Source organism: Symphodus melops (assembly GCF_947650265.1).
Source record: "Symphodus melops genome assembly, chromosome: 23".
In the NCBI taxonomy this organism is placed as follows: Eukaryota; Metazoa; Chordata; class Actinopteri; order Labriformes; family Labridae; genus Symphodus; species Symphodus melops.
Window position 1 is genome coordinate 4,882,488 of NC_136713.1, and position 19,099 is coordinate 4,901,586.

The window sequence follows — 19,099 nt, forward strand, 5'->3', positions numbered from 1 at the left end:
TCTCTTGAGATAAGTAGGAGGATAAAGAAAGCTGTGCGGGACTGTTTCTGTAAACCAGCGTCCCCTAATGTCCTTTTTACATCAAAACAATAATACAGTATTTATTGATGCAGCATTCACATACCTGCAGGTCTGACTGTGGGTTTGTCACAGGCTGCAGATTTAAGTAGTCCAACTGTTGATCAATAGATCAACCCTTAATTTGGGGTTGTCCCATACAAGCAGATTAACGTGGCATGGCTGTTAATTCTTTTCCCACATAATTTCCAATTCTGGGATTGGAAGGTTTTTTATTTAAAACAAACTATTTGGTCATGTTTGGGACATCAAAAGTATCAGTCTCGTAAACCTTGATATAAGTGTATCAATGGAATCTGGAACACTGGTTTTGCATTTTATGTATTTTAGTGTTTGTCAACATGAGTCAACATTTCCAAAGAGTTCTTGTAAAAGTTGATTTCTTCACCCGCAGCTTCTCTCTTTGTTAAATCTTTCCATGCCTAACATGAAAATAGCCACCCCGGCTAAAAATGTCCGCCTCCACAGATGTGGAGTGAGCCCCGGGCTGCAGGAAACGGCGAGAGTGTCACGTCTTTCGCCGCTTACACAGAGGAGAGGTCGACCCAGAAACATGTGCAGCCTGAACTTTGGCTCCTTTTCTTCCTGTAAGAACGCCTTTTCTCTCCCTCTCTCTCGCTCTCTCTTTTTTGTGTTTGCACACAGACATTGATGCATGCAGAAACACCGAAATGGTGGATTACATTTTTGGACAGCTTTTTTAATAAACTAACCAGATGCATTTGCAATTTGTTGCTTTTTTTAAAATGATCAATCAGGATGTTACTGTATTTGAAGAAATAAGCACAAATAAAGGATAATTAAAGCATAAATACAAGTTACACCTAAATATGTGCACATTTGTCATTTCTGCTTTACATTCAAGCGCATTTAGTTATTTTTCTTGCAGAGCTGTCAGGGGAAAGCAGCGCCTGCAGATTTAAAAATGTCTCCCTCTAGTGTTGGGATGTTTTAGTCACAGGATTCAGAGTTCATTTCAACTCATAGTTTGCTCTTCATAAAGACAAATTAAGTGTTTATTCATCTCTTGTTGCTTGAGTTTTTGGGCAGAGGCACAGTCATTCCAAAGAAAGACATTTATTCCACATCCATCATCAACAATAAAACAAATACTTTGCCATTTACAGTCATATGTTGCATTTACAGTTGAAGTTTTAAAAAGGAGATACAAAGATTTTCTGTTGAAGGAGTACATAAGTTCTTGCACAGAACTTAATAATTTAGGAATCTATTATTCTGTTAAAATTAAGAACTACACTCATTGCTATAAGAACTGTCGCCCGTGTCCAAACCTCTGGACGTGCATTCACTGGAAACAAAAGTAAAATCAAACCCTTTCATTGCTATTATTCTTCAGTATTTATGCTGCTTGAATCTCCCAATAAAAAAAAAAAAACGATGGCAGAGCGTTTACTTCTTTTGTTTTGTTCCAGTTTCTGCAGGTTCACCCTTCTTAGCACCTTACACGTGTCTTTCCTGCTGAATGCATTCCCCTGTAGAGTACTAGCACTCTAAATTGTAACTGTATTAATTAGTGAATAAATTACGTCAGATTTTCGGAGTCACGCGTCTCTCTACGCTGTATTGTTTGTTTGGGAAATGCAGCCGTTTTCTGAAGACGAAGAATTGCAATGAAACTTCTAATCTTCATCAACTCGTACGCCCGCAGGAAGAGGAGTCCATGGTGTATAACTTTGTGATGATGTTACTCCTCTAAAAAAAAGCCTGCTTCTGTCCATCTTGCTTTTGGGATTTGTTTTTTATGAGAAGCATACAGGACCGATGTCAAGGCCGAACTCCTGATCGGCGTTTCCGACGTCCATGGGCGCCAAATCCACAAACGGCAGCCTGGCTGAAGTTTGAGTCCTGTACTCAAACACGGTCTTTCCCCACTCTCCGTTTGATGTCTGAGGTAAAAGAAAGTCAGCTCAGTCAGATAACGTTTCTTACAATCCATTTTGAATCATTCAGTCTCTGTCAGGACTTACCGTGCAGCTGTCCTCGATGACGGCGTATCGGAGGCGGTTGTTGCCCTGCGCTCTCAGCTCCTGGCCGTTGAAGCCTTTGAGGAGCAGAGCTTTCTTCAGGCTGTTGCTTTTCTCGCCTTTGTAAGCGACGCTGTTCCTGCAGTGGTACGTAATGGTCTGGTGCGACTCCTTGGACAAAAGCTGCAGCAGCTTAATCTGGACCGCCACTGCGTTGGGCTGCTCCCCGTTGGTTCCATACTGGAACTGAAATTTGATTTTGGATTTTTTTGAAATACTTTATTAATCCTTGAGGGAAATTCGGGTTTACACTCTGTTATTTTAGGGACATGCTTCTCATGCACGGAGGCCCGAGTCACACACATGCACAAAAGGACCTGTCGACATGCACACTGCTGTGCAGGGAGCGCAGAGCAGTTTTTCGGTCCGCATCAGGACATGAACCGGCGACCCTCCGACTGAGCTTCTGTCGCCCCATATGAAAACTAAGTTTCAGGAAAAGCTTTTCGGTACACAGAAATCTAATTTTCTGACTTACTTTTCCGCTGTTCATGTCCGCTCCAAACCAGATTGGTTTGTTGGCAGTAGGACTGGATTTAGTCCACCAGGCTTTGCGGGGAATGTTGGCAGGATTTGCAGAAATGCAGGTTTCTCCAGTTTCCATGTTACAGAAGACCTTGATGGCGTCTTTGGTGCTTCCTTGATTTGGATCGATCCAGTACTCCCCTGTGTGAAAGATCATTGATTTCATTTTTATGTTGTCATGCCAACCCCAAAATGGCGGACTGATAAGCACAAACATCAAACAAGTGCTGCAGAGTAAAAAGACCTCACCGCTGCTCTTCTGAGGGTAGCACTGCTTGATGTCCTGGCATGTTTTCGCAGGGTTCATCTTGCTGCCGTCAGGACTGCGAATGTTTTGCAGATGTCCGCTGAGAGTCTTCAGAGTGGCGTGGACACCGGTATCTGCACGCAGCAGGGCCTGGTTCTTATTGGGAAGGGCTTCGTCTTTGTTCATCTCTGGAGGTGGCGGAGGAGGATCAGCAGCCATGTCGTCCTCGACGAACTCCTCGGCTTCAGGAACACCGCCGTTCCCTTCGTAGTCGTAGGAGGGGATGAAAAGGTCTTCAACAGCCGCGGTGGGAGGTCCAGGGGGGCCTGGAGGGCCAGGCGGTCCGGGGTCACCATGTGGACCCTGATAAGAGGATAATCATGATACTGTGACACTGGTAGCACTATGTGGTGTACTTCTCTCTGGACATTAAACGACGAAGGATCACCTGTTCTCCCAGTTCACCCAGGCTGCCTCTGCTTCCAGGAGCGCCTTGTGGTCCGGGCTGACCGATGTATCCTTCTTTTCCAGGTGGACCCACCACTCCTGGAGGACCCTGCACAGTGAAATAGAGACAGATTATAAACAAAACTAAGGCGCAGTTCCTCATTTTTATCCATTGTCAAATTTCACTGCTTGCTTTTATGCACTGACCCTCGGGCCAGATGGTCCAACGAAACCTGTAGCTCCTGGCTCTCCGGTTTGACCCTGAAATGAAAATGATTATTTTGGCATTTGTGACTGCACCTACATTGAATTCTGCAGTCTTAATGGAAACAGGAGAATCTCTGCTGAATCTAAGCTTTTTTGCTTACAGTTGTTCCTGGCAGACCGTGGAGCCCGGTGAAACCTCTGTGTCCTTTCTGACCCCTCTCTCCTGAATCTCCAGCTGCTCCTTTCTCTCCCTGAGGTCCTTGAGGGCCCTAAGAAGAAACAAATCAACGTCAACGAGCACCAACTCATCGCAGCTTTCGATTTTAAAAAAAGTTGAATTTTCTGGTATAAAACCCGTGAAGAGTTGAAATCTCATTCTTACTGCTTTCCCCCGTACTCCATCAGGTCCCGGGGGTCCAGCTGCACCCCTGCCACCCTTAATTCAAAAGGAAACACAGATGATTAAGTATTGATGGTATTCAGTTAGAACTGCTTGTATTTTTAATGCTGAAACTCACATTTTCACCAATTGGCCCCGGACCGCCTGTCAGTCCTACCGGCCCCTCAGGTCCAGCAGACCCTGTAGTTCCAGGCAGACCCTCTTGACCGGCATTACCCCGGTCACCCTAGAAAAAACCAGCACAGATGTGTTTTGTACACGCAGGTGAACGTGTAACACATCCAGTTCACTGCTTTAAAACAAAACACTCACCCTCTCTCCTACGAGACCGTCTTGTCCAGGAGGCCCGTCTGCTCCGACGATACCCTGAACCAACACAGAGATGGATATGAAGTTACCATGGCAACACAACGAGTACAGAAGCAGTGCTTTAATTGTGACAGAACAGCTGTAAAGATCTGACACAGAACAGGTGATCACTCGTGAGCTCTCTAATCACCTCAGGTCCTGCTTCTCCTCTAGGCCCTGTGGCTCCGGGCAAACCGACTCCACCAGATGGTCCCGGGCCTCCTTGAACTCCAGGACTTCCATTCTTTCCAGGTGGACCCTGACAAATCCATGAACAAGTTCAATACTAGTTTCTGTGATTTAAACAGGAGAAGGACTGGGAGAAGGAATACATACAGCAGGACCGGGCAATCCCAGCATGCCTCTCTCTCCTCTGAGTCCAGGCTGACCCACAACGCCTCGCTGTCCGGTGGTGCCAGCAGGTCCTGGAGGTCCATCAGGACCCTAAAAGACGATTTTAAAAATGAGACAAATCAGCTTTTACTTTTGCACAACCATTGGAAGATCAACAACTGGAAGGCAGTGAAGTCTTGGTACCGAGGGGCCGTCCTCTCCAGAGTCGCCCTTCTCTCCAGGGCTGCCTGGTGCTCCTGCAGGTCCTCTCTCCCCCTGACGCCCCATAGCTCCTGGCTCTCCTAGAATCCCACCAGGACCCGGCTTCCCAGGAGTCCCGATAGGCCCGTCAGCTCCAACAGCACCCTGAAACACACACGATGTTAAGCTTGACGAACAAGATCAAAAAACTGTAAATGCTAAACTTATAAACTCACAATAGAGCCGACGGGTCCGATTCCTCCAGCTAGTCCAGGGAATCCAGGAGAACCCTGAGGAACGGAAACTTTTCTCATCAGACTTTAAGGAGAGGAAATAAATTGACAGCCTGTGAGGGTCACAGAGGTGTTGAACTCACCGTTTGTCCCTGCGTTCCTCTGCCACCTTTCAGTCCTGTTACACCGACAGGTCCCTGAAACGAGCAAACATATTCACTGTTTATCTCCATGAACAACTTTTCTACCGTTCAAACGTGACTTTAGTTTGCGTCTCCTTTTCTCTCTCATTTATGAACTAAACTAAGACAACATTTTAATGGAAATACTTTTGTTTGTCTTCAGTTTGATTATAAGTTTCATTTGTACAAACTAGAAACTTGACTTGAAATCGATATTTATTGGATTATTTAGCCGGTATTCAAAAGAGCTTTCATAAAGTTTCATTAGTTACGAGTTCATTTGTCCCCGAATGTTTAGGACGCGTACCTGTTCTCCTGGTTTCCCAGCCATCCCCTGTGGTCCTGGTGATCCTCCCTCTCCCTTCAGACCTGGCTCACCGGTTTCTCCTTTGACTCCAGGCTGACCATCAGGACCCTGGAACAGAAACAGGAAGTTGTGTGTTTTGAATGAAGTATTTTTGTGTGACTTTATTCCCGGGGTTTATGTTGGGCATTTTCACTTACAGCAGTTCCTTGGAAACCAGCAGCACCAGTTGAACCAGCTTCACCAGTTGAACCCTTAAAATACCATCAAAAACATTCAGAAGCACAGAATTGAACTTGAAACATTTAGAGACAATCAAAGAACTGCTCCGTTTAACGTCAAAGAAAATGTCCTCACAGGTACTCCTCTGGTCCCTCGGCGTCCTGCAGGTCCTGATGGGCCCGCTTCACCCTGAAGTAAACCAACAGTCTCATTTCAGTTTTAACTGTTCAAAACTAAATATAAACCTTAAGATGTGCGTTTCATTTGAAACTAAACTGACCCAGAAGTTTTTAAAATTGAAGGTTGTAAAGCATCCGTTTGGTGAACATCTCACATCACCAATTTACACGGCGGCCATTTTTGTAGTTTTACTATTTTATTTCTGCTTCAGGACTTGAACTGTCTTAGATGGGATGGTGGATTAAAAATGAGTTCCGAATGTGGTTATATCTTATCGAAAAGACGGCATCTTGTTTCTCATCATTCTGTCTGAGTTCTGAATTCTGTTCTTTCTTAATTCTACATCTATGAGACATTAAAACATTAAAATGTGTGCTCACCTTTTCACCATTGGGTCCACCAGGACCAACAGGTCCAACAGGTCCAGGAAGACCCTTCAATCAAATCAAAAATAAATTAGAAAACATTCAAACACTTTAAATCTACGTTTCTGTCATGTTTGGACGACTCACCCGTGCACCGTCAGCTCCAGCTTTCCCCTCCAGTCCTTTGTCTCCAGCTGAACCCTGTTAAAAGAAAATATGAAAACCACATCAGATATGCTGCTCTGCTGAAGCAACGAGAAGTTTGAAGTTGGTCTCTGCCTCTTTGCAGACGACATGATCGTATTTGTTAACTTACTGCGTCTCCTTTGGGGCCTGGGGTTCCTGGTATCCCTCTCTCTCCCGGCATCCCTTGAAGTCCTGGACCTCCTGGCTCTCCACCAGCACCAGGTGAACCTGCGCTACCCTAAAACACATTTTGGTACAGTGTGGCTCTCTGACAAGATGCTGTACATGTCATGTCAGGAGTTTGAAGGCTAAAATACCTTTGGTCCGTCTGTTCCTGGTCCACCTGGACTACCTTTAGGTCCCTGCAGCCCATTGGGTCCGATTTCACCTCTCTCCCCTGGAGGACCTCTCTCTCCCTGCCAGAGAACACAGTGCGTGAGAAATAAACCAAAATGCATGGAGGTGCGACAAAAAACAAACCAGCAAACAGACTTACTCTGATGCCAGTAGCTCCCAAAGAGCCGGCCTCTCCAGCAACACCCTGAAAAGAAAAAAGCAATGTGAGCTCATTTGAAGAAACCAAAGTTGTATTATTGTGAAATAAAAAACGATTTCTGATCAGTCGTACCTCATCACCTGGCTTTCCTGACTCTCCAGGTGGGCCTGGTTGTCCGGGCAAACCCTAAAAGACAAAAATACAATTTCCTTTATGGCCAACATTGAACGTTAGAGTTTCAAACTATGTGTGTAAACAAATGTGAACGGCTCAGTGGATTGGCTTTGAGTGGATTGGTGGCCTTCTTTTTAAAGACAATATAGAAAGCAGAATACCTGGAAACCATGTAATCCCTGTGGTCCCTGCTCTCCTCTCTTTCCTGCAGGACCCTAAAGAAACATGAACATCATTTCAACACAATCTCATCAAAACATTTATGATTGAACCGCCTCTCAAACTTGGATGCTTACAGCTGGACCAGTGGGACCGGCGGCTCCTGTCTCTCCGTCTTTTCCATTCACACCCTGGGAAACAGATGCATTTGAATGATCATGACGTATTGATGTTGTTCGTGTATAATGTGTTGTATTCATTTTTTTTAAATATCCTACCCTTTGGCCTGGAGGTCCAGCGCTGCCAGCCTCTCCGATCTTCCCAGCATCTCCCTAGAAATGACAACAGAGAAAGTCCTAGTCAGGACTAAATATGTGCTGTGTGTGTTTAGGTACAAAGACAGTAAAATAAGACTGATACTGACAGTGAAGCCTTTTGGACCCGGGAGGCCCATGTGACCAGCTGCACCTCGGTTTCCAGTCGGACCAGCTGGCCCTGGTTTTCCATCGTCTCCTGCTGAGCCCTGAGAAGACCAGAAAATGTTTGATGAACGTTTGAGGGAAGATCTTACTCAGCTGATGTGAAAAAGGAAAAACATTGCACACCAATGGTCCTTGTTTCCCCTCTGCTCCCTGGGCGCCGATGAGTCCAGTAAGACCCTGTGATGTAAAACACACAACAACAAGAAGCACCGTTTCAGAACAGCCGTATTCTTACTGTTACTGATGCCGAGCGTCTGCTTGTGTAAAGCTTTAAAGATCAAATAAAGTGACAAGCTACGAAGCTTTACCCGAGCTCCTGTTAGACCTGGCTCTCCATTACGTCCTGGATCTCCGGGTAAACCTTTGGCTCCTCCTGACCCGGGGAGACCTCTTTCACCCTGAGCGCCCTGTTTGGAAACACAAAGATATTCTCAGATCCGAGACAAACTATTTAATTCCACCATTATTTCTTCTTGTTGGGAAGCTGCTCACCTTTTGACCTGGTAACCCGTCTGCACCTGGGAAGCCTCGGTTTCCTGGAGCTCCCTGAGACATTCAACCACACTTTGGTCAGGATCTGCTGTTTTCATATGAAATTTCCTCCGACATGATTCTCCAACTCAAAAATAAAAAGTTGACTCACAGACTCTCCCTGAGGTCCCTGGGGCCCGATGTCTCCAGCGTCACCTCGGGATCCACGTTTACCGTCATCTCCCATTGGACCTATCGGACCAGGAATACCGTGGTCACCCTGAAAGAACCCAGACAGAAAAAAAAATCAATAAAAATCTAAACAAACACTTAGAACCGAAATAGCAACAACAATTCGTTTTTGTCCCGCTTACTCTCTCTCCCTTGGCTCCACTGTCTCCTTTGAATCCAGGCACGCCAACATCGCCCTGAAAAAAAAAAGATGGCCGACAAACCATTAACACTAAAATCCATTACATAAAATAGGAGCCATAAAGTACTAAACGTGTGTCACAATTCAGGGAGTTTTGCGTTGTCCATAAAGGAAGATGTGATTGAATGAGAGCTCATACCAACTGTCCCTTTGGTCCTGGTGTCCCTGTAGTCCCCTGGGGGCCGGGGGTCCCAGATGGGCCCAACAATCCAGCGGGACCTTGGACACCTGCAAGACCCTGTGAAGAAGAAGAATCAGCTATAACAACAATGTTTGATAAAACATACATGTTGGATAAATGATGGTTTCAAACTTCTGCAGAAAGACTTACTGTTTGGCCCCGGGCCCCTGGACCGCCATCGGTCCCCGCTGAGCCCTAATTGAAAACAAAACATGAACTGATAATAAATATATTTATCCAAAGTCTTTTATGTTCCCACTATAACTAAAACTTAACCATAAAAAAGTAAGGATGGAATGATTTCATCACACCTGATCTCCTGGTTTTCCAGGTGGTCCTGTGTGACCTCCATCACCTCTGGATCCCTGCGGTCCTGGACTTCCTCTGACTCCAGTAGGTCCTGCTTCGCCCTGCATCAGATTCAGGTTTATTCAATTTTAGATCAAGGTCACCATCAATACTTTTTTTAAAAAGTGGAAGGATTTGATTGGTTGTTAAAGTTGCTGAAGATATTTGAATATTTTCTACCAAAAAAAAAAAGAAAAAAAAAAGTTGATTAGAATTACCTTCATGCCGGGGCCTCCGGGGAAGCCGGGCACTCCAGGGATTCCCAAAGGTCCCTGAAGAGGACAAAAAGAAGCTTAATATTCAAACCTAAATGTGAGAGAGGTTTTCTTGCAGTCATCAATGAAATGTATCTTGAGGGCTGAAGATTAAAGCTGCTGTTTGTTGCTACAGTTACTGTGATCTGTTTATTTCCATTAAATGTCAGCTGTAAGTCCTTACCAGAGGACCTGGTTTTCCAACGTGGCCGGATGCTCCCCGTTTGCCCTGCAAAGGAAAGAGAAAAATGGTTTGAACACAGTTTTACAGATTTCTGATTTCCAAACCGATGACGATGTTTTCTTCTTACCACAGGACCGGTTGGTCCGATCCTGCCTCTCTCTCCCTGCATCCCAGCTGGCCCCTGAAAGAAGAAGAAAAAAAAAACAGGCGTTATGTTTGAGGTACCTGACCTTGTACGACATTTTTACGTGTTCTGTTTACGGTGTGGGACGCTTACCAGAGGACCTGGAGCGCCCATCGCACCCGGAGTCCCCGATGTACCCTTCAAATCACAAAGACCAATACAGTCAGGTGGAAGGATTATTATGGATAGATAAGAACATGTTTAAAGGGATTCAGAGACACTCGGACAATGATGAACATTTATAATTTACAGATACAACACGACTCAGTGCCAGATGTTTGCACCTTTAATCCAGCTGCTCCAGACTCTCCTCTGGAACCGGGAACACCTGCATGTCCCTGTTAGAGAAATCATCAAAAAGTTCTTCCTTTTTTCTCGCTCACAAACACTAAACGTGACGACGTACAGTGAAATCATACATTTTGGCAGCTGTGAGTTTGAGTTACCTTGTGACCCTTCAGTCCTGGCTGACCTGGAAGTCCTGGGAATCCTCTTGCACCCTGAATTTAAACCAAATGAAGCCCAAGGTTAATTTACTGTTAGTGTTTTCTCTTTATACCTGGAAGGATGCAATCCGCTTATACTGTTACTGTTCAGTGTGGACGAGTGCGCTGCAGTGTCAGTGATGAGCCACTAGATGTCAGTATTAACACTTCTTCCTTTTGTTTGGCAAAGTTCAATTACAGAGTCTAAATGTGAAGCAGAAAATCCTCTCTGTGACATTCAAGCTCCACTCTTCAGTCTCCTCCTGAAATATTAAAATGTCATTTATTATGTCGGCTGGATTACCAAAGATCCTGGAAATCCTGGTTCCCCGGTCGCACCTGCAGGTCCAGATTCACCCTGAGCAGATAAAAACAGAAAACAATTATTGACTATTAAACTGTAGCTTTACAGGAGACAGTTCTTATTTTGTTTTATACTCACATCAGCTCCAGCTTTTCCAGGCGACCCGTCAGGTCCGCGATGACCCGGCTCGCCCTGCGAACAAACAACAGAACCTGTCAGACCTGAAACTAAAACTCGAGACGTTCAGAGACAAATTGTGCTGACGTGGGAAACAAAAGGAGCAGAAATGTTCCTACCATTGGTCCTGGATCTCCAGCCTCTCCTGGAATTCCCTGAGCGCCACTCGGGCCCTGAACAGAGGACAACACTTGTGTCATTAATGACTCATATCCACTCGACAAGTCCTTGAACAGAGAAAAATAAAACTACAGCTCAGTCTTCAGATCTCATCATGAAAACGTACAGCTGATCCGGGCGTCCCTGGAGGTCCTCTCGGTCCTGCTTCACCCTGAAAAAAAACAAAAAAACATTTCAAACTAACAGTATTTAAAACATCAAACATCCTAACTTCACATCATTTCCTTCTGACACGATTCCACGGCGCTCACCCTTGATCCCGACACCATCGAAGCCACCACAGATTTCTCATTGAACCCTGAAGCCATCTGAGAAATGATGTTGCCCTGAGAAAAGAAGTGCAGAAATATTCAACTCCAACATTTTCAAACCGGCCACATGTATTTTTGTTTTGCTTTAAAAACAACAGTTCACTGTCTCTGAGAATAACTCACCCCAGGAAGGGAGTTCTGGCCAGGGGGTCCAGGCTCTCCTGGGTTACCTGGGATACCGGGCTCTCCGTCAAATCCTGGAGGTCCTTGAAATCCCTGCAGGGTGAAATATGATCACACCTTGAATCACAAGTTACAAAAATATGATGATGTCTAAAAATATCTGATAAACAAATAGATAAATTCAGTCATGAGCAGATCAGACTCACCCGCCTGCCTTTAAAGCCTCGTGGTCCAGTGTTCCCCTGAGCTCCTGGAGGTCCCTAAAAAACAGACACAACTCGATAAGATTTATATTTTATACTGACCGCTTTATACTTTATCATCATGATGAAGAAATAAGAGCAAAAGGATGTTCAGATGTTTGTTTAAATGTCTGTGTGCGCCTTCACAACATTTACTGAAACAAATATCCATCGTTGGTTTTCACAGGAGACTCTGGTGCCCTCTAGTGTTGAAATGTTGTGTGTATTTTAAGGGTGATCAAGGTCTCTGAATTTGTTTGACTCTCTTTGTTCTCGATGATCAGCTATAAACTCTGACGTCATTTAAAGGTAGAAGAGGTGAAATCTTACGGCAGGTCCTGAAGGTCCGGGGAGTCCCACCACCTGAGAGAAGAAAGACAAACTATTCAAACTCTCTAGAAATTAAAATACTCGAGACGATGACAAAGGATTGTTGTTTGTTGGAAGCGTGATGCAAACACATTACTCACATATGGGATATCACCTGGTTCACCTTTCTGGCCCTGAAAGAATCAGAAATAATAACGTGTTCAAATCTGAAGAACATTCATCCTTTATATTTTTAATACTAATCCCAGAAAAGTTAAATATGACTGACCTTGAAGGCCATCATTTCTTGAGAAGGACAAAGAATAGTACAGTTAGTACATTTAATGCAAACTTCATTGTAATAAATCAGAGAGCAGAAAAGTTCATTTAAAAGAGTTCAAATTTAAAATCGCTCTCACCAATCATCCTGCCTGCGCTGGCGAAGTTTTCACACACGGGGCAGCACTCTCCCTCAGGAGTGACGACCTTCTCGCAGTTTGAAATCAGCTCACACTGGACCTCATCGCAGATTGCCACACCGTTATCACAGACGCACACGCGACACGGCTCCGGTTTCCAGATGTCGTTGTGTTGGTAGATCTGCTCGTCCACCGTGCAGCTTTCCCCTGGTGTCTCGTCTGCAGCTGAAACTGTCAACAGAAGCACAGAGGACGTTTCTAAAACGAGAACATGTACGGCGATTTAAAAGCACAAGTGGAGCAACAGTCACCTATCCTGGGGTTGGTTTTGGGCTTCGCTGTCGAGCCTGCAGTCAAACACACAGGGCAGCACTCGCCCTCTGGAGTCACAGTTTTGTCACAGTCTCCGATTTCCTCACAGACCACGTCTTCACACACCGCCGTCCCCAAATCACACACACAGATCCGACATGGCTCGGGGTTCCACATGTCGTTGTTGGCGTAGACTTTTCCATTTTCTGTGCAGGTATCTTCATGAAAGAATTACAGAGGAGGTTCATTAAATGAGCATAGATGTTGAAACCTTTAACATTTAAAACTTATTGCTAAGAGTTATGACATGATTGGCATATTTCGAAAATACATGTAAACATGAACGAGTCTTAAGTGTAAAATAACATGCGAGTATATAATCAAAGCTGTAACAGGAAGCCGAGTTTTAAAGCGTCTATGTGCTGATTTTTTGTGATTTGAACGACCTCACTGTCACAAATTAAAGATCAAACACATAAAAGCTTTAAACGGTCTCTTTCTTTTTTAACAACATTTTTTGAAAGCGTGAAACTTTCATTGGTACTGAAATAGAAAGCAACACACACAAAGCACAAATCACAAGAAACGTAACAATTTATCATGATTAAAAATTCACTTGACAACATGAAATCAAACATGACAGTGGAGGAAATCATTTCCCAGAGGAATTCACATCATTTGAGAAATAAGTTTCTTGCTGAACTTCCTTTTGTGTCGCAGGAAAGATGGGTAGAAACTCTTAATGCAATCCAAACTCCTGCTGCACAAAGGTCGGTTGAGAAGTAAACTTATCGGGAAAGAAGTCGATGTATTCCTTCAACAAACTGAAACTGGAATCGTTGGGAAACTCTGACACAGCATTGAGAATAAAACAAAACAGGACGGAGCCTGAAGAGGAGAACTTCAGGAGACGTGACAAAAAGCAGCAGCAGTCCTGACGGACAGGTGAAGATTTCAGACTGCGTCACATAAGAGACGCTGCAGGATGCAGAGCAGGCTCATATTCCACTTTACCAGCGTCTGCAGTCAAGCACACAGGGCAGCACTCGCCCTGCGGGATCTCGGTGGTCTTGCAGTCACCTAAATCTTCACACACCATGTCCTCACAAAACACCGTCCCCAAGTCACAAATACACAGCCGACATGGCGCGGGCTTCCATATCTGATTGTTGGAGTAGACGTTGCCGTCGTCTGAGCAGGAATCTTCATGAAAGAGAACAACAGCTCACGTGATTGGACTTCAGGTCAAACCTGCAGAACTAACGGTGCTCCCATCAGCTTTTCTCTGCTTTAAATAAGTGCTGATGACACACTGTTAGCATGCTAACAAACAAAGTGGTTGACATAATAAACCTGCAAATCAGATGTTTGTTAGCGGTGTGAATGTGAGCAGGTGCATTTTCACGCTTCTCCTTTTGTTGTTTGAAATATTTACCCATCTATTTCCTGCTGCCTTGCTTGTTTTTACACTATAATCATGTTATCTTGAAGTGTGATAAATTAATGTTTTATTATTATTATGTGGCTTTATCTGTCACATTAAACTGCTGCTAGGAAGGATGTGGATGGTTAACTTTGAATGGATTCACTTCTGTTTTTGTCATGTCAAGCTCTGTGTCCTAGTTTCTATTTTATTTTCTACATTTGTTACTTCCTGTTTTGTGTCACTAACCTCTCCTCTCATTTCAGATCCTTCACTTCCTGTCCTCATGTGTCTGCTGCTTGTCTGATTGTCTGCCCCGCCCTGATTGAGTATTTAGTCTGTTGCTTTTCTTCCCTCAGTGCCAGTTCGTCTTTAACCCTCATGTGAAGCGGACAAGCCTTTTGTTTCTGTGTTTTGGATCTTCTGCTCTGGAAAGTAAAGACTTCCTTTTGTTTGAATCAAAGACTGTGTTTGGAGTCGTGCTTGTGAATCCAACTGCCTGTGGTTTGGTTTTTGTTTGTTTTCTTCCCTCTGAGTTCTTTGGACATTTTGACCAACAAACTCGAGATGTACTGTGAAAATCAGGACCGATACCAATGTTTGTTTCAAGACTTCTTTTAGTGGCAGACTTTCACAATTACACCAGATCTGCCCAAGAAAGAACCTCTTCTCTGAATCATGAGTGATGCCTGTTAGGTGTCGGCATTAAATTGATTGGGCACAACAAATAAAAATCGGCTACTGACGTCAGCACACGAGACTAAAAAAAAAGGAAATAAAACAACCCTAACCCTTTTTGACCTAAAAGCATGAGAGGAGATGAACCCTGATCATGAACTAATATCTCAGGTTTAGCACAGCGATCCTGTTTTATAAACGTAAAAATCCACACTATAGACTTGGGTGAATTTGTAAATGTGAATATTTATGGACCCATCAAACTCTCCTCTGTCAAACATGAGCTTCTTATTAAACATTTATTACCAGTTTTATTGTCCATGCTAGGAGGAGGCGGGGGTGGTGCAGCAGTCGAGCACACGGGGCAACACTCGCCCTCGGGGGCCTCGGCTGTTCGGCAGTGCTTTAGCTCCTCACACACCACCTCCTCACACACCACAGTCCCCGTGTCGCACACACACACCCGACACGGCTCTGGGCTCCAAATCTGATAGTGGGAGTAGGTCTTCCCGTTTTCTGTGCAGGTATCTTCATGAGACAGAACAGCAACGCACGTCAGTGATGTGGCCGACTCCCTTTCAGTTGGTAGAGGAGGAGTTTTCTTCATCATTATGGGGATTTCTAGCACGAGACCTGCAGCCATTGTCCCGTGGGACGGTGTCCAGCAGCTCTCATCGCACATTGTGTATTTCTCTAACATCCTAAAGGTCTAACAGATGACGTCCTGACACACACAGTTACATTTGAGCGTCGCACCCTTGCTAGGTCACCTGAAAATGTCGATGTGGTCAATGACACAAAATCCATGCTCAGTTCTTCCCTTTCTTAATAACACAGGAAGTCTCAGCTGTCGTCTACACTCAGATAACGTAAATATTCTGCTCCAGCGGAGCTCATCCAGACTCCTGCACATGCAGAAACTGAGAGAAAACAATCACGAGTCCTGTGGCTCTATAACTCTTTCAAACATGTAAACTGAACGCAGGAAAATTGGTTTCCTCTGTTTGGGTTGTGGAGCTTGTGGTGACAGAAACAAAACAAAAGAGCGAGTCTGTTGTTCTCATGAGTCAACACTTGATCTGGGCCGTGGCCACAGGCCTGCTGGCTATTATTACTCTCCTGCAGTGAGGTTTTACAAACGTGTTGGCAGAGCTCACTTTCCAGGTCAGGTAAACTTTTCAGGAGAAAGTCAGAACGATGGCTGTTTGAAAACAGCTTCTTACGCTCAGAGAAAAGGTTGACGAGTAAAAACTTGCTGGCTGAATTTCAGTCGTGTAAAAACTCTTAACTTGCCGATATCGCCGATATCTTTTGCTCTGATATTTCACCACTTCAGCGCGGGATATTGTGGGACGACTACGTCAACAGATGACTGTTTGACACTACTCATCTTCTCCTCTTTAATGTTCACTCCTCCTCTACACGACAGACTGCAGAATAAAATAACTTCATGCATGCATGCTGGCCCCTTCTGTCAGAAAGACCCCATAATGATGAGTTGGACCAACTGAAAGGAGAATGTGCTGAGTTAAAACCAGAGTTCCCAGTATGTGAGGGGACAAACAGCATTTACCTGCGTCAGTGTCAGTACTGTGAGTCGGTGCTGCGGTCGAGCACACGGGGCAACACTCGCCCTCGGGAGTCACAGCCGTGTGGCAGTCACTCAGCTCCTCACACACCTCGTCCTCACACACTACAGTGCCCACGTCACACACACAGAGCCGACACGGCCCGGGGCTCCATATCTGATTGTGGGAGTAGACCTGTCCGCTTTCTGTACAGCTGTCTGAGTTAAGCACAGCAGCAATGAGGAGCACAGGTGCATGAAAAGGATGAAGGATTTACACCCTCCAACGCTCATCAAACTGCTCTGTGTGCAGGAGACATCAGCAGAAATTAGTGGAGTCAATCAAAACAGAAAATAGATGTGAATGTTCAGCTTTATATCTGCATCAGTGCAAACCAACTCTCTAAATAACAAACACGTCTAAAAAAGTAAAGCAGCTGCACTTTCTTCATTTGGCCACTAGGCTGCACTCACTACAAAGCAGAATAATAATCAGCAGACTTTCATGCTTTAATCTATTGATTTATGTATCAGGTAAAGTCTTTGCAACTTCTAGGAAATATTTCAAACTGTAGTCAACAACATCTTTAAAAAAAAACTGTTCACACATGTTGCAATGAAAGCTGAATAAAGGATCATTCAAAGCTGACCACTTCAAGGTCAAAGGTCATGATGTCTGCTCCATCACAGATGAGATTCAAGCCCAGTCTCTTGGTTCAGGTTCAGGAAGCTGCTGCCTCATTAAAGCTACCTTACATTGAAAAGGAAGTTGTAGTTCAGACTTCTTTTATAGCTTTAAAGGCTCATTCTTGTTTTTCTGCCCAAACAACCTTAATAACAGCGAATATCAGGGATCCTTAGAGTTTATATAAGAGCACACATATATGAAAATGTTTGAAAAAAAGGAGCAAAAGAAGGTCAGACGTAGAGTTAATAAAGTGAGATGTGTTTAAAAGCTTCGGGTCAACTTTAGCACCACAGATTGAGAGCTGTGTGTTTTTAGTTTTGAAGCTTTCAGATAAATGTTCAGGAGGAAAAAGAACCCGATAAACGGCAGAGGAACAGAAGAAGAAAGGATCACTTATGTTTAAGTCCCACCTCCTCCAAATGCTACTTAATTATATGATGCCTGATCTCCTTCATATTGTTGTTACCGTGACGATCCTCAAATACTTTAAATACATGACATTTAAAGATCCTGAAGGCGAGTGAGCTGGTACACTGATTGGACACATCACAGTGCTCATCATGTGGCGTTAAGTGTTACTCAGACTTTTATAATGTCGCCTGCGGCTCAGGAGGGTAAAAATACCACTTTTTTTTTTTTTTTTTTTAAACATTCCTTCACTTAAACTTTATTCACGCCTCGTAAATCATCATCGTCAAGGTTCTCCTCATCTGCAAGAATATCAAAAGGCTGCACGCATTCCCGGGAATAGACGCTTGAAATCTGCTTATTTTAAAGCAGGGGTGTAGAACTGCATGATGGGAAGTGTAGTCTACGGGTCCATGAGGGATGAACCAACTGAAAGTGGATATCTCAGATTTTCTAATCCGTCGGCCACAAATCAGACTTTAGTCAAGAGGAAAAACAATGACACAGATTATGTAGCAGGAGCGTCACGCCTCTTTAAAGCCTCGCGTGTGAAGTCTTAGACAGGCCTTTAACGTACAGCAAGAAAATAATAAACTACCACGGACAGTCACACAACAATAAAACTGGAAAATTCATCCGGCACTTTTACAAAACCTCTCCTGCACAACAGCTCAAGTCTCAGATTATCATCTCTATCATATGCTAAAGGACGAGCTAAACAAGCTTTTTATTTGCATGAATGTAACAGTTTGGTTGTCACTGTAAATCTGTCCTGAGGGAGACGTCTGACAGCTGGGTGATTTATGAGGAAAAGACAGAGAATGATGCTCAAACTTTAGGATGAAACATCTGGCAGCTCGGAGACACTTGACTAGACTGAGGTTAATTTGCAGCTCCTGGCTCTAAATGAGACGATGAATGTGTCTGCATGAAAACATGTCATCATCTATAATCATCTTCAGCAGCAGTAATATGTCTCCCTCTCTCTCGTGGCTCCACCATGACACAGGATGGGACTTGTAGTTTTCCCATCATTTATTTACATTGTTCCAAAACTGCACTGTGTTGAGGGAACAGATTAAAAAAAAATAACTTTTTATGATCAAGAATTTCTTTAAAATTGGCGTTAAGATTGTGAGCAAGAACTCGGTCACAAAAACAAGAAGGAAAAAAAAGACAGATAACAAAATGACACATTATGATGACAATTCTTCAGACACATGAAGAAGAAACGCTTCATGGGAGAAATCTTGGAGCATTTGTGTGTATAATCCCTCATCCTGACCTGCAGAGGTCAAACATGACTCCAAAAGAAAAAAAGCAGCTAAAAAGATGGTTTACAAAAAAAAATGGCCACCTGCTCGGAGCTCTGCGCAGCATATTTTATTCCAGGCAGTTAAGCGATGTCCTAAGTACTAATTATGTGGTGGAGCCTCTCCCCGCGAGCCAGGCTGCTTTTCAAAAGCTGAGAGTTATTTCAGGGGAAACCGCAGAGGCTGCCTTATTATACGTTTGCTTTGGGTAGAAGTTGTGGTTTTGGCTTTTCTTTTTTTTTTAGGAGCGCGGCGAGGTGCCACACCCGGAGAACCCTCCTGCTGAGAAAG

General features: G+C 44.1%; 1 protein-coding gene across 1 annotated transcript; it reads right to left on the bottom strand.

Moving 5' to 3' along the window:
• Positions 1–1,139: 1,139 nt before the first annotated feature.
• LOC306818366 (uncharacterized protein) lies at positions 1,140–16,650 on the bottom strand. Its single transcript, XM_079335925.1, has 56 exons — positions 16,406–16,650; positions 15,139–15,360; positions 12,731–12,949; positions 12,420–12,650; positions 12,290–12,306; positions 12,162–12,194; positions 12,022–12,054; positions 11,656–11,709; positions 11,450–11,542; positions 11,267–11,341; positions 11,122–11,166; positions 10,955–11,008; positions 10,797–10,850; positions 10,659–10,712; positions 10,316–10,369; positions 10,154–10,207; positions 9,963–10,007; positions 9,813–9,866; positions 9,686–9,730; positions 9,466–9,519; positions 9,211–9,309; positions 9,050–9,094; positions 8,858–8,956; positions 8,660–8,713; positions 8,458–8,565; positions 8,307–8,360; positions 8,123–8,221; positions 7,938–7,991; positions 7,757–7,855; positions 7,611–7,664; positions 7,470–7,523; positions 7,335–7,388; positions 7,132–7,185; positions 7,000–7,044; positions 6,821–6,919; positions 6,634–6,741; positions 6,465–6,518; positions 6,333–6,386; positions 5,908–5,961; positions 5,751–5,804; positions 5,554–5,661; positions 5,208–5,261; positions 5,068–5,121; positions 4,835–4,996; positions 4,634–4,741; positions 4,449–4,556; positions 4,262–4,315; positions 4,068–4,175; positions 3,932–3,985; positions 3,711–3,818; positions 3,550–3,603; positions 3,344–3,451; positions 2,898–3,258; positions 2,602–2,789; positions 2,067–2,309; positions 1,140–1,985 (listed from the first exon to the last, which is right to left on the bottom strand). Exons 2-56 carry the CDS (start codon positions 15,152–15,154, stop codon positions 1,839–1,841), a joined length of 4,698 nt encoding a protein of 1,565 aa, XP_079192051.1. The 5' UTR covers positions 15,155–15,360; positions 16,406–16,650; the 3' UTR covers positions 1,140–1,838.
• Positions 16,651–19,099: the final 2,449 nt, after the last annotated feature.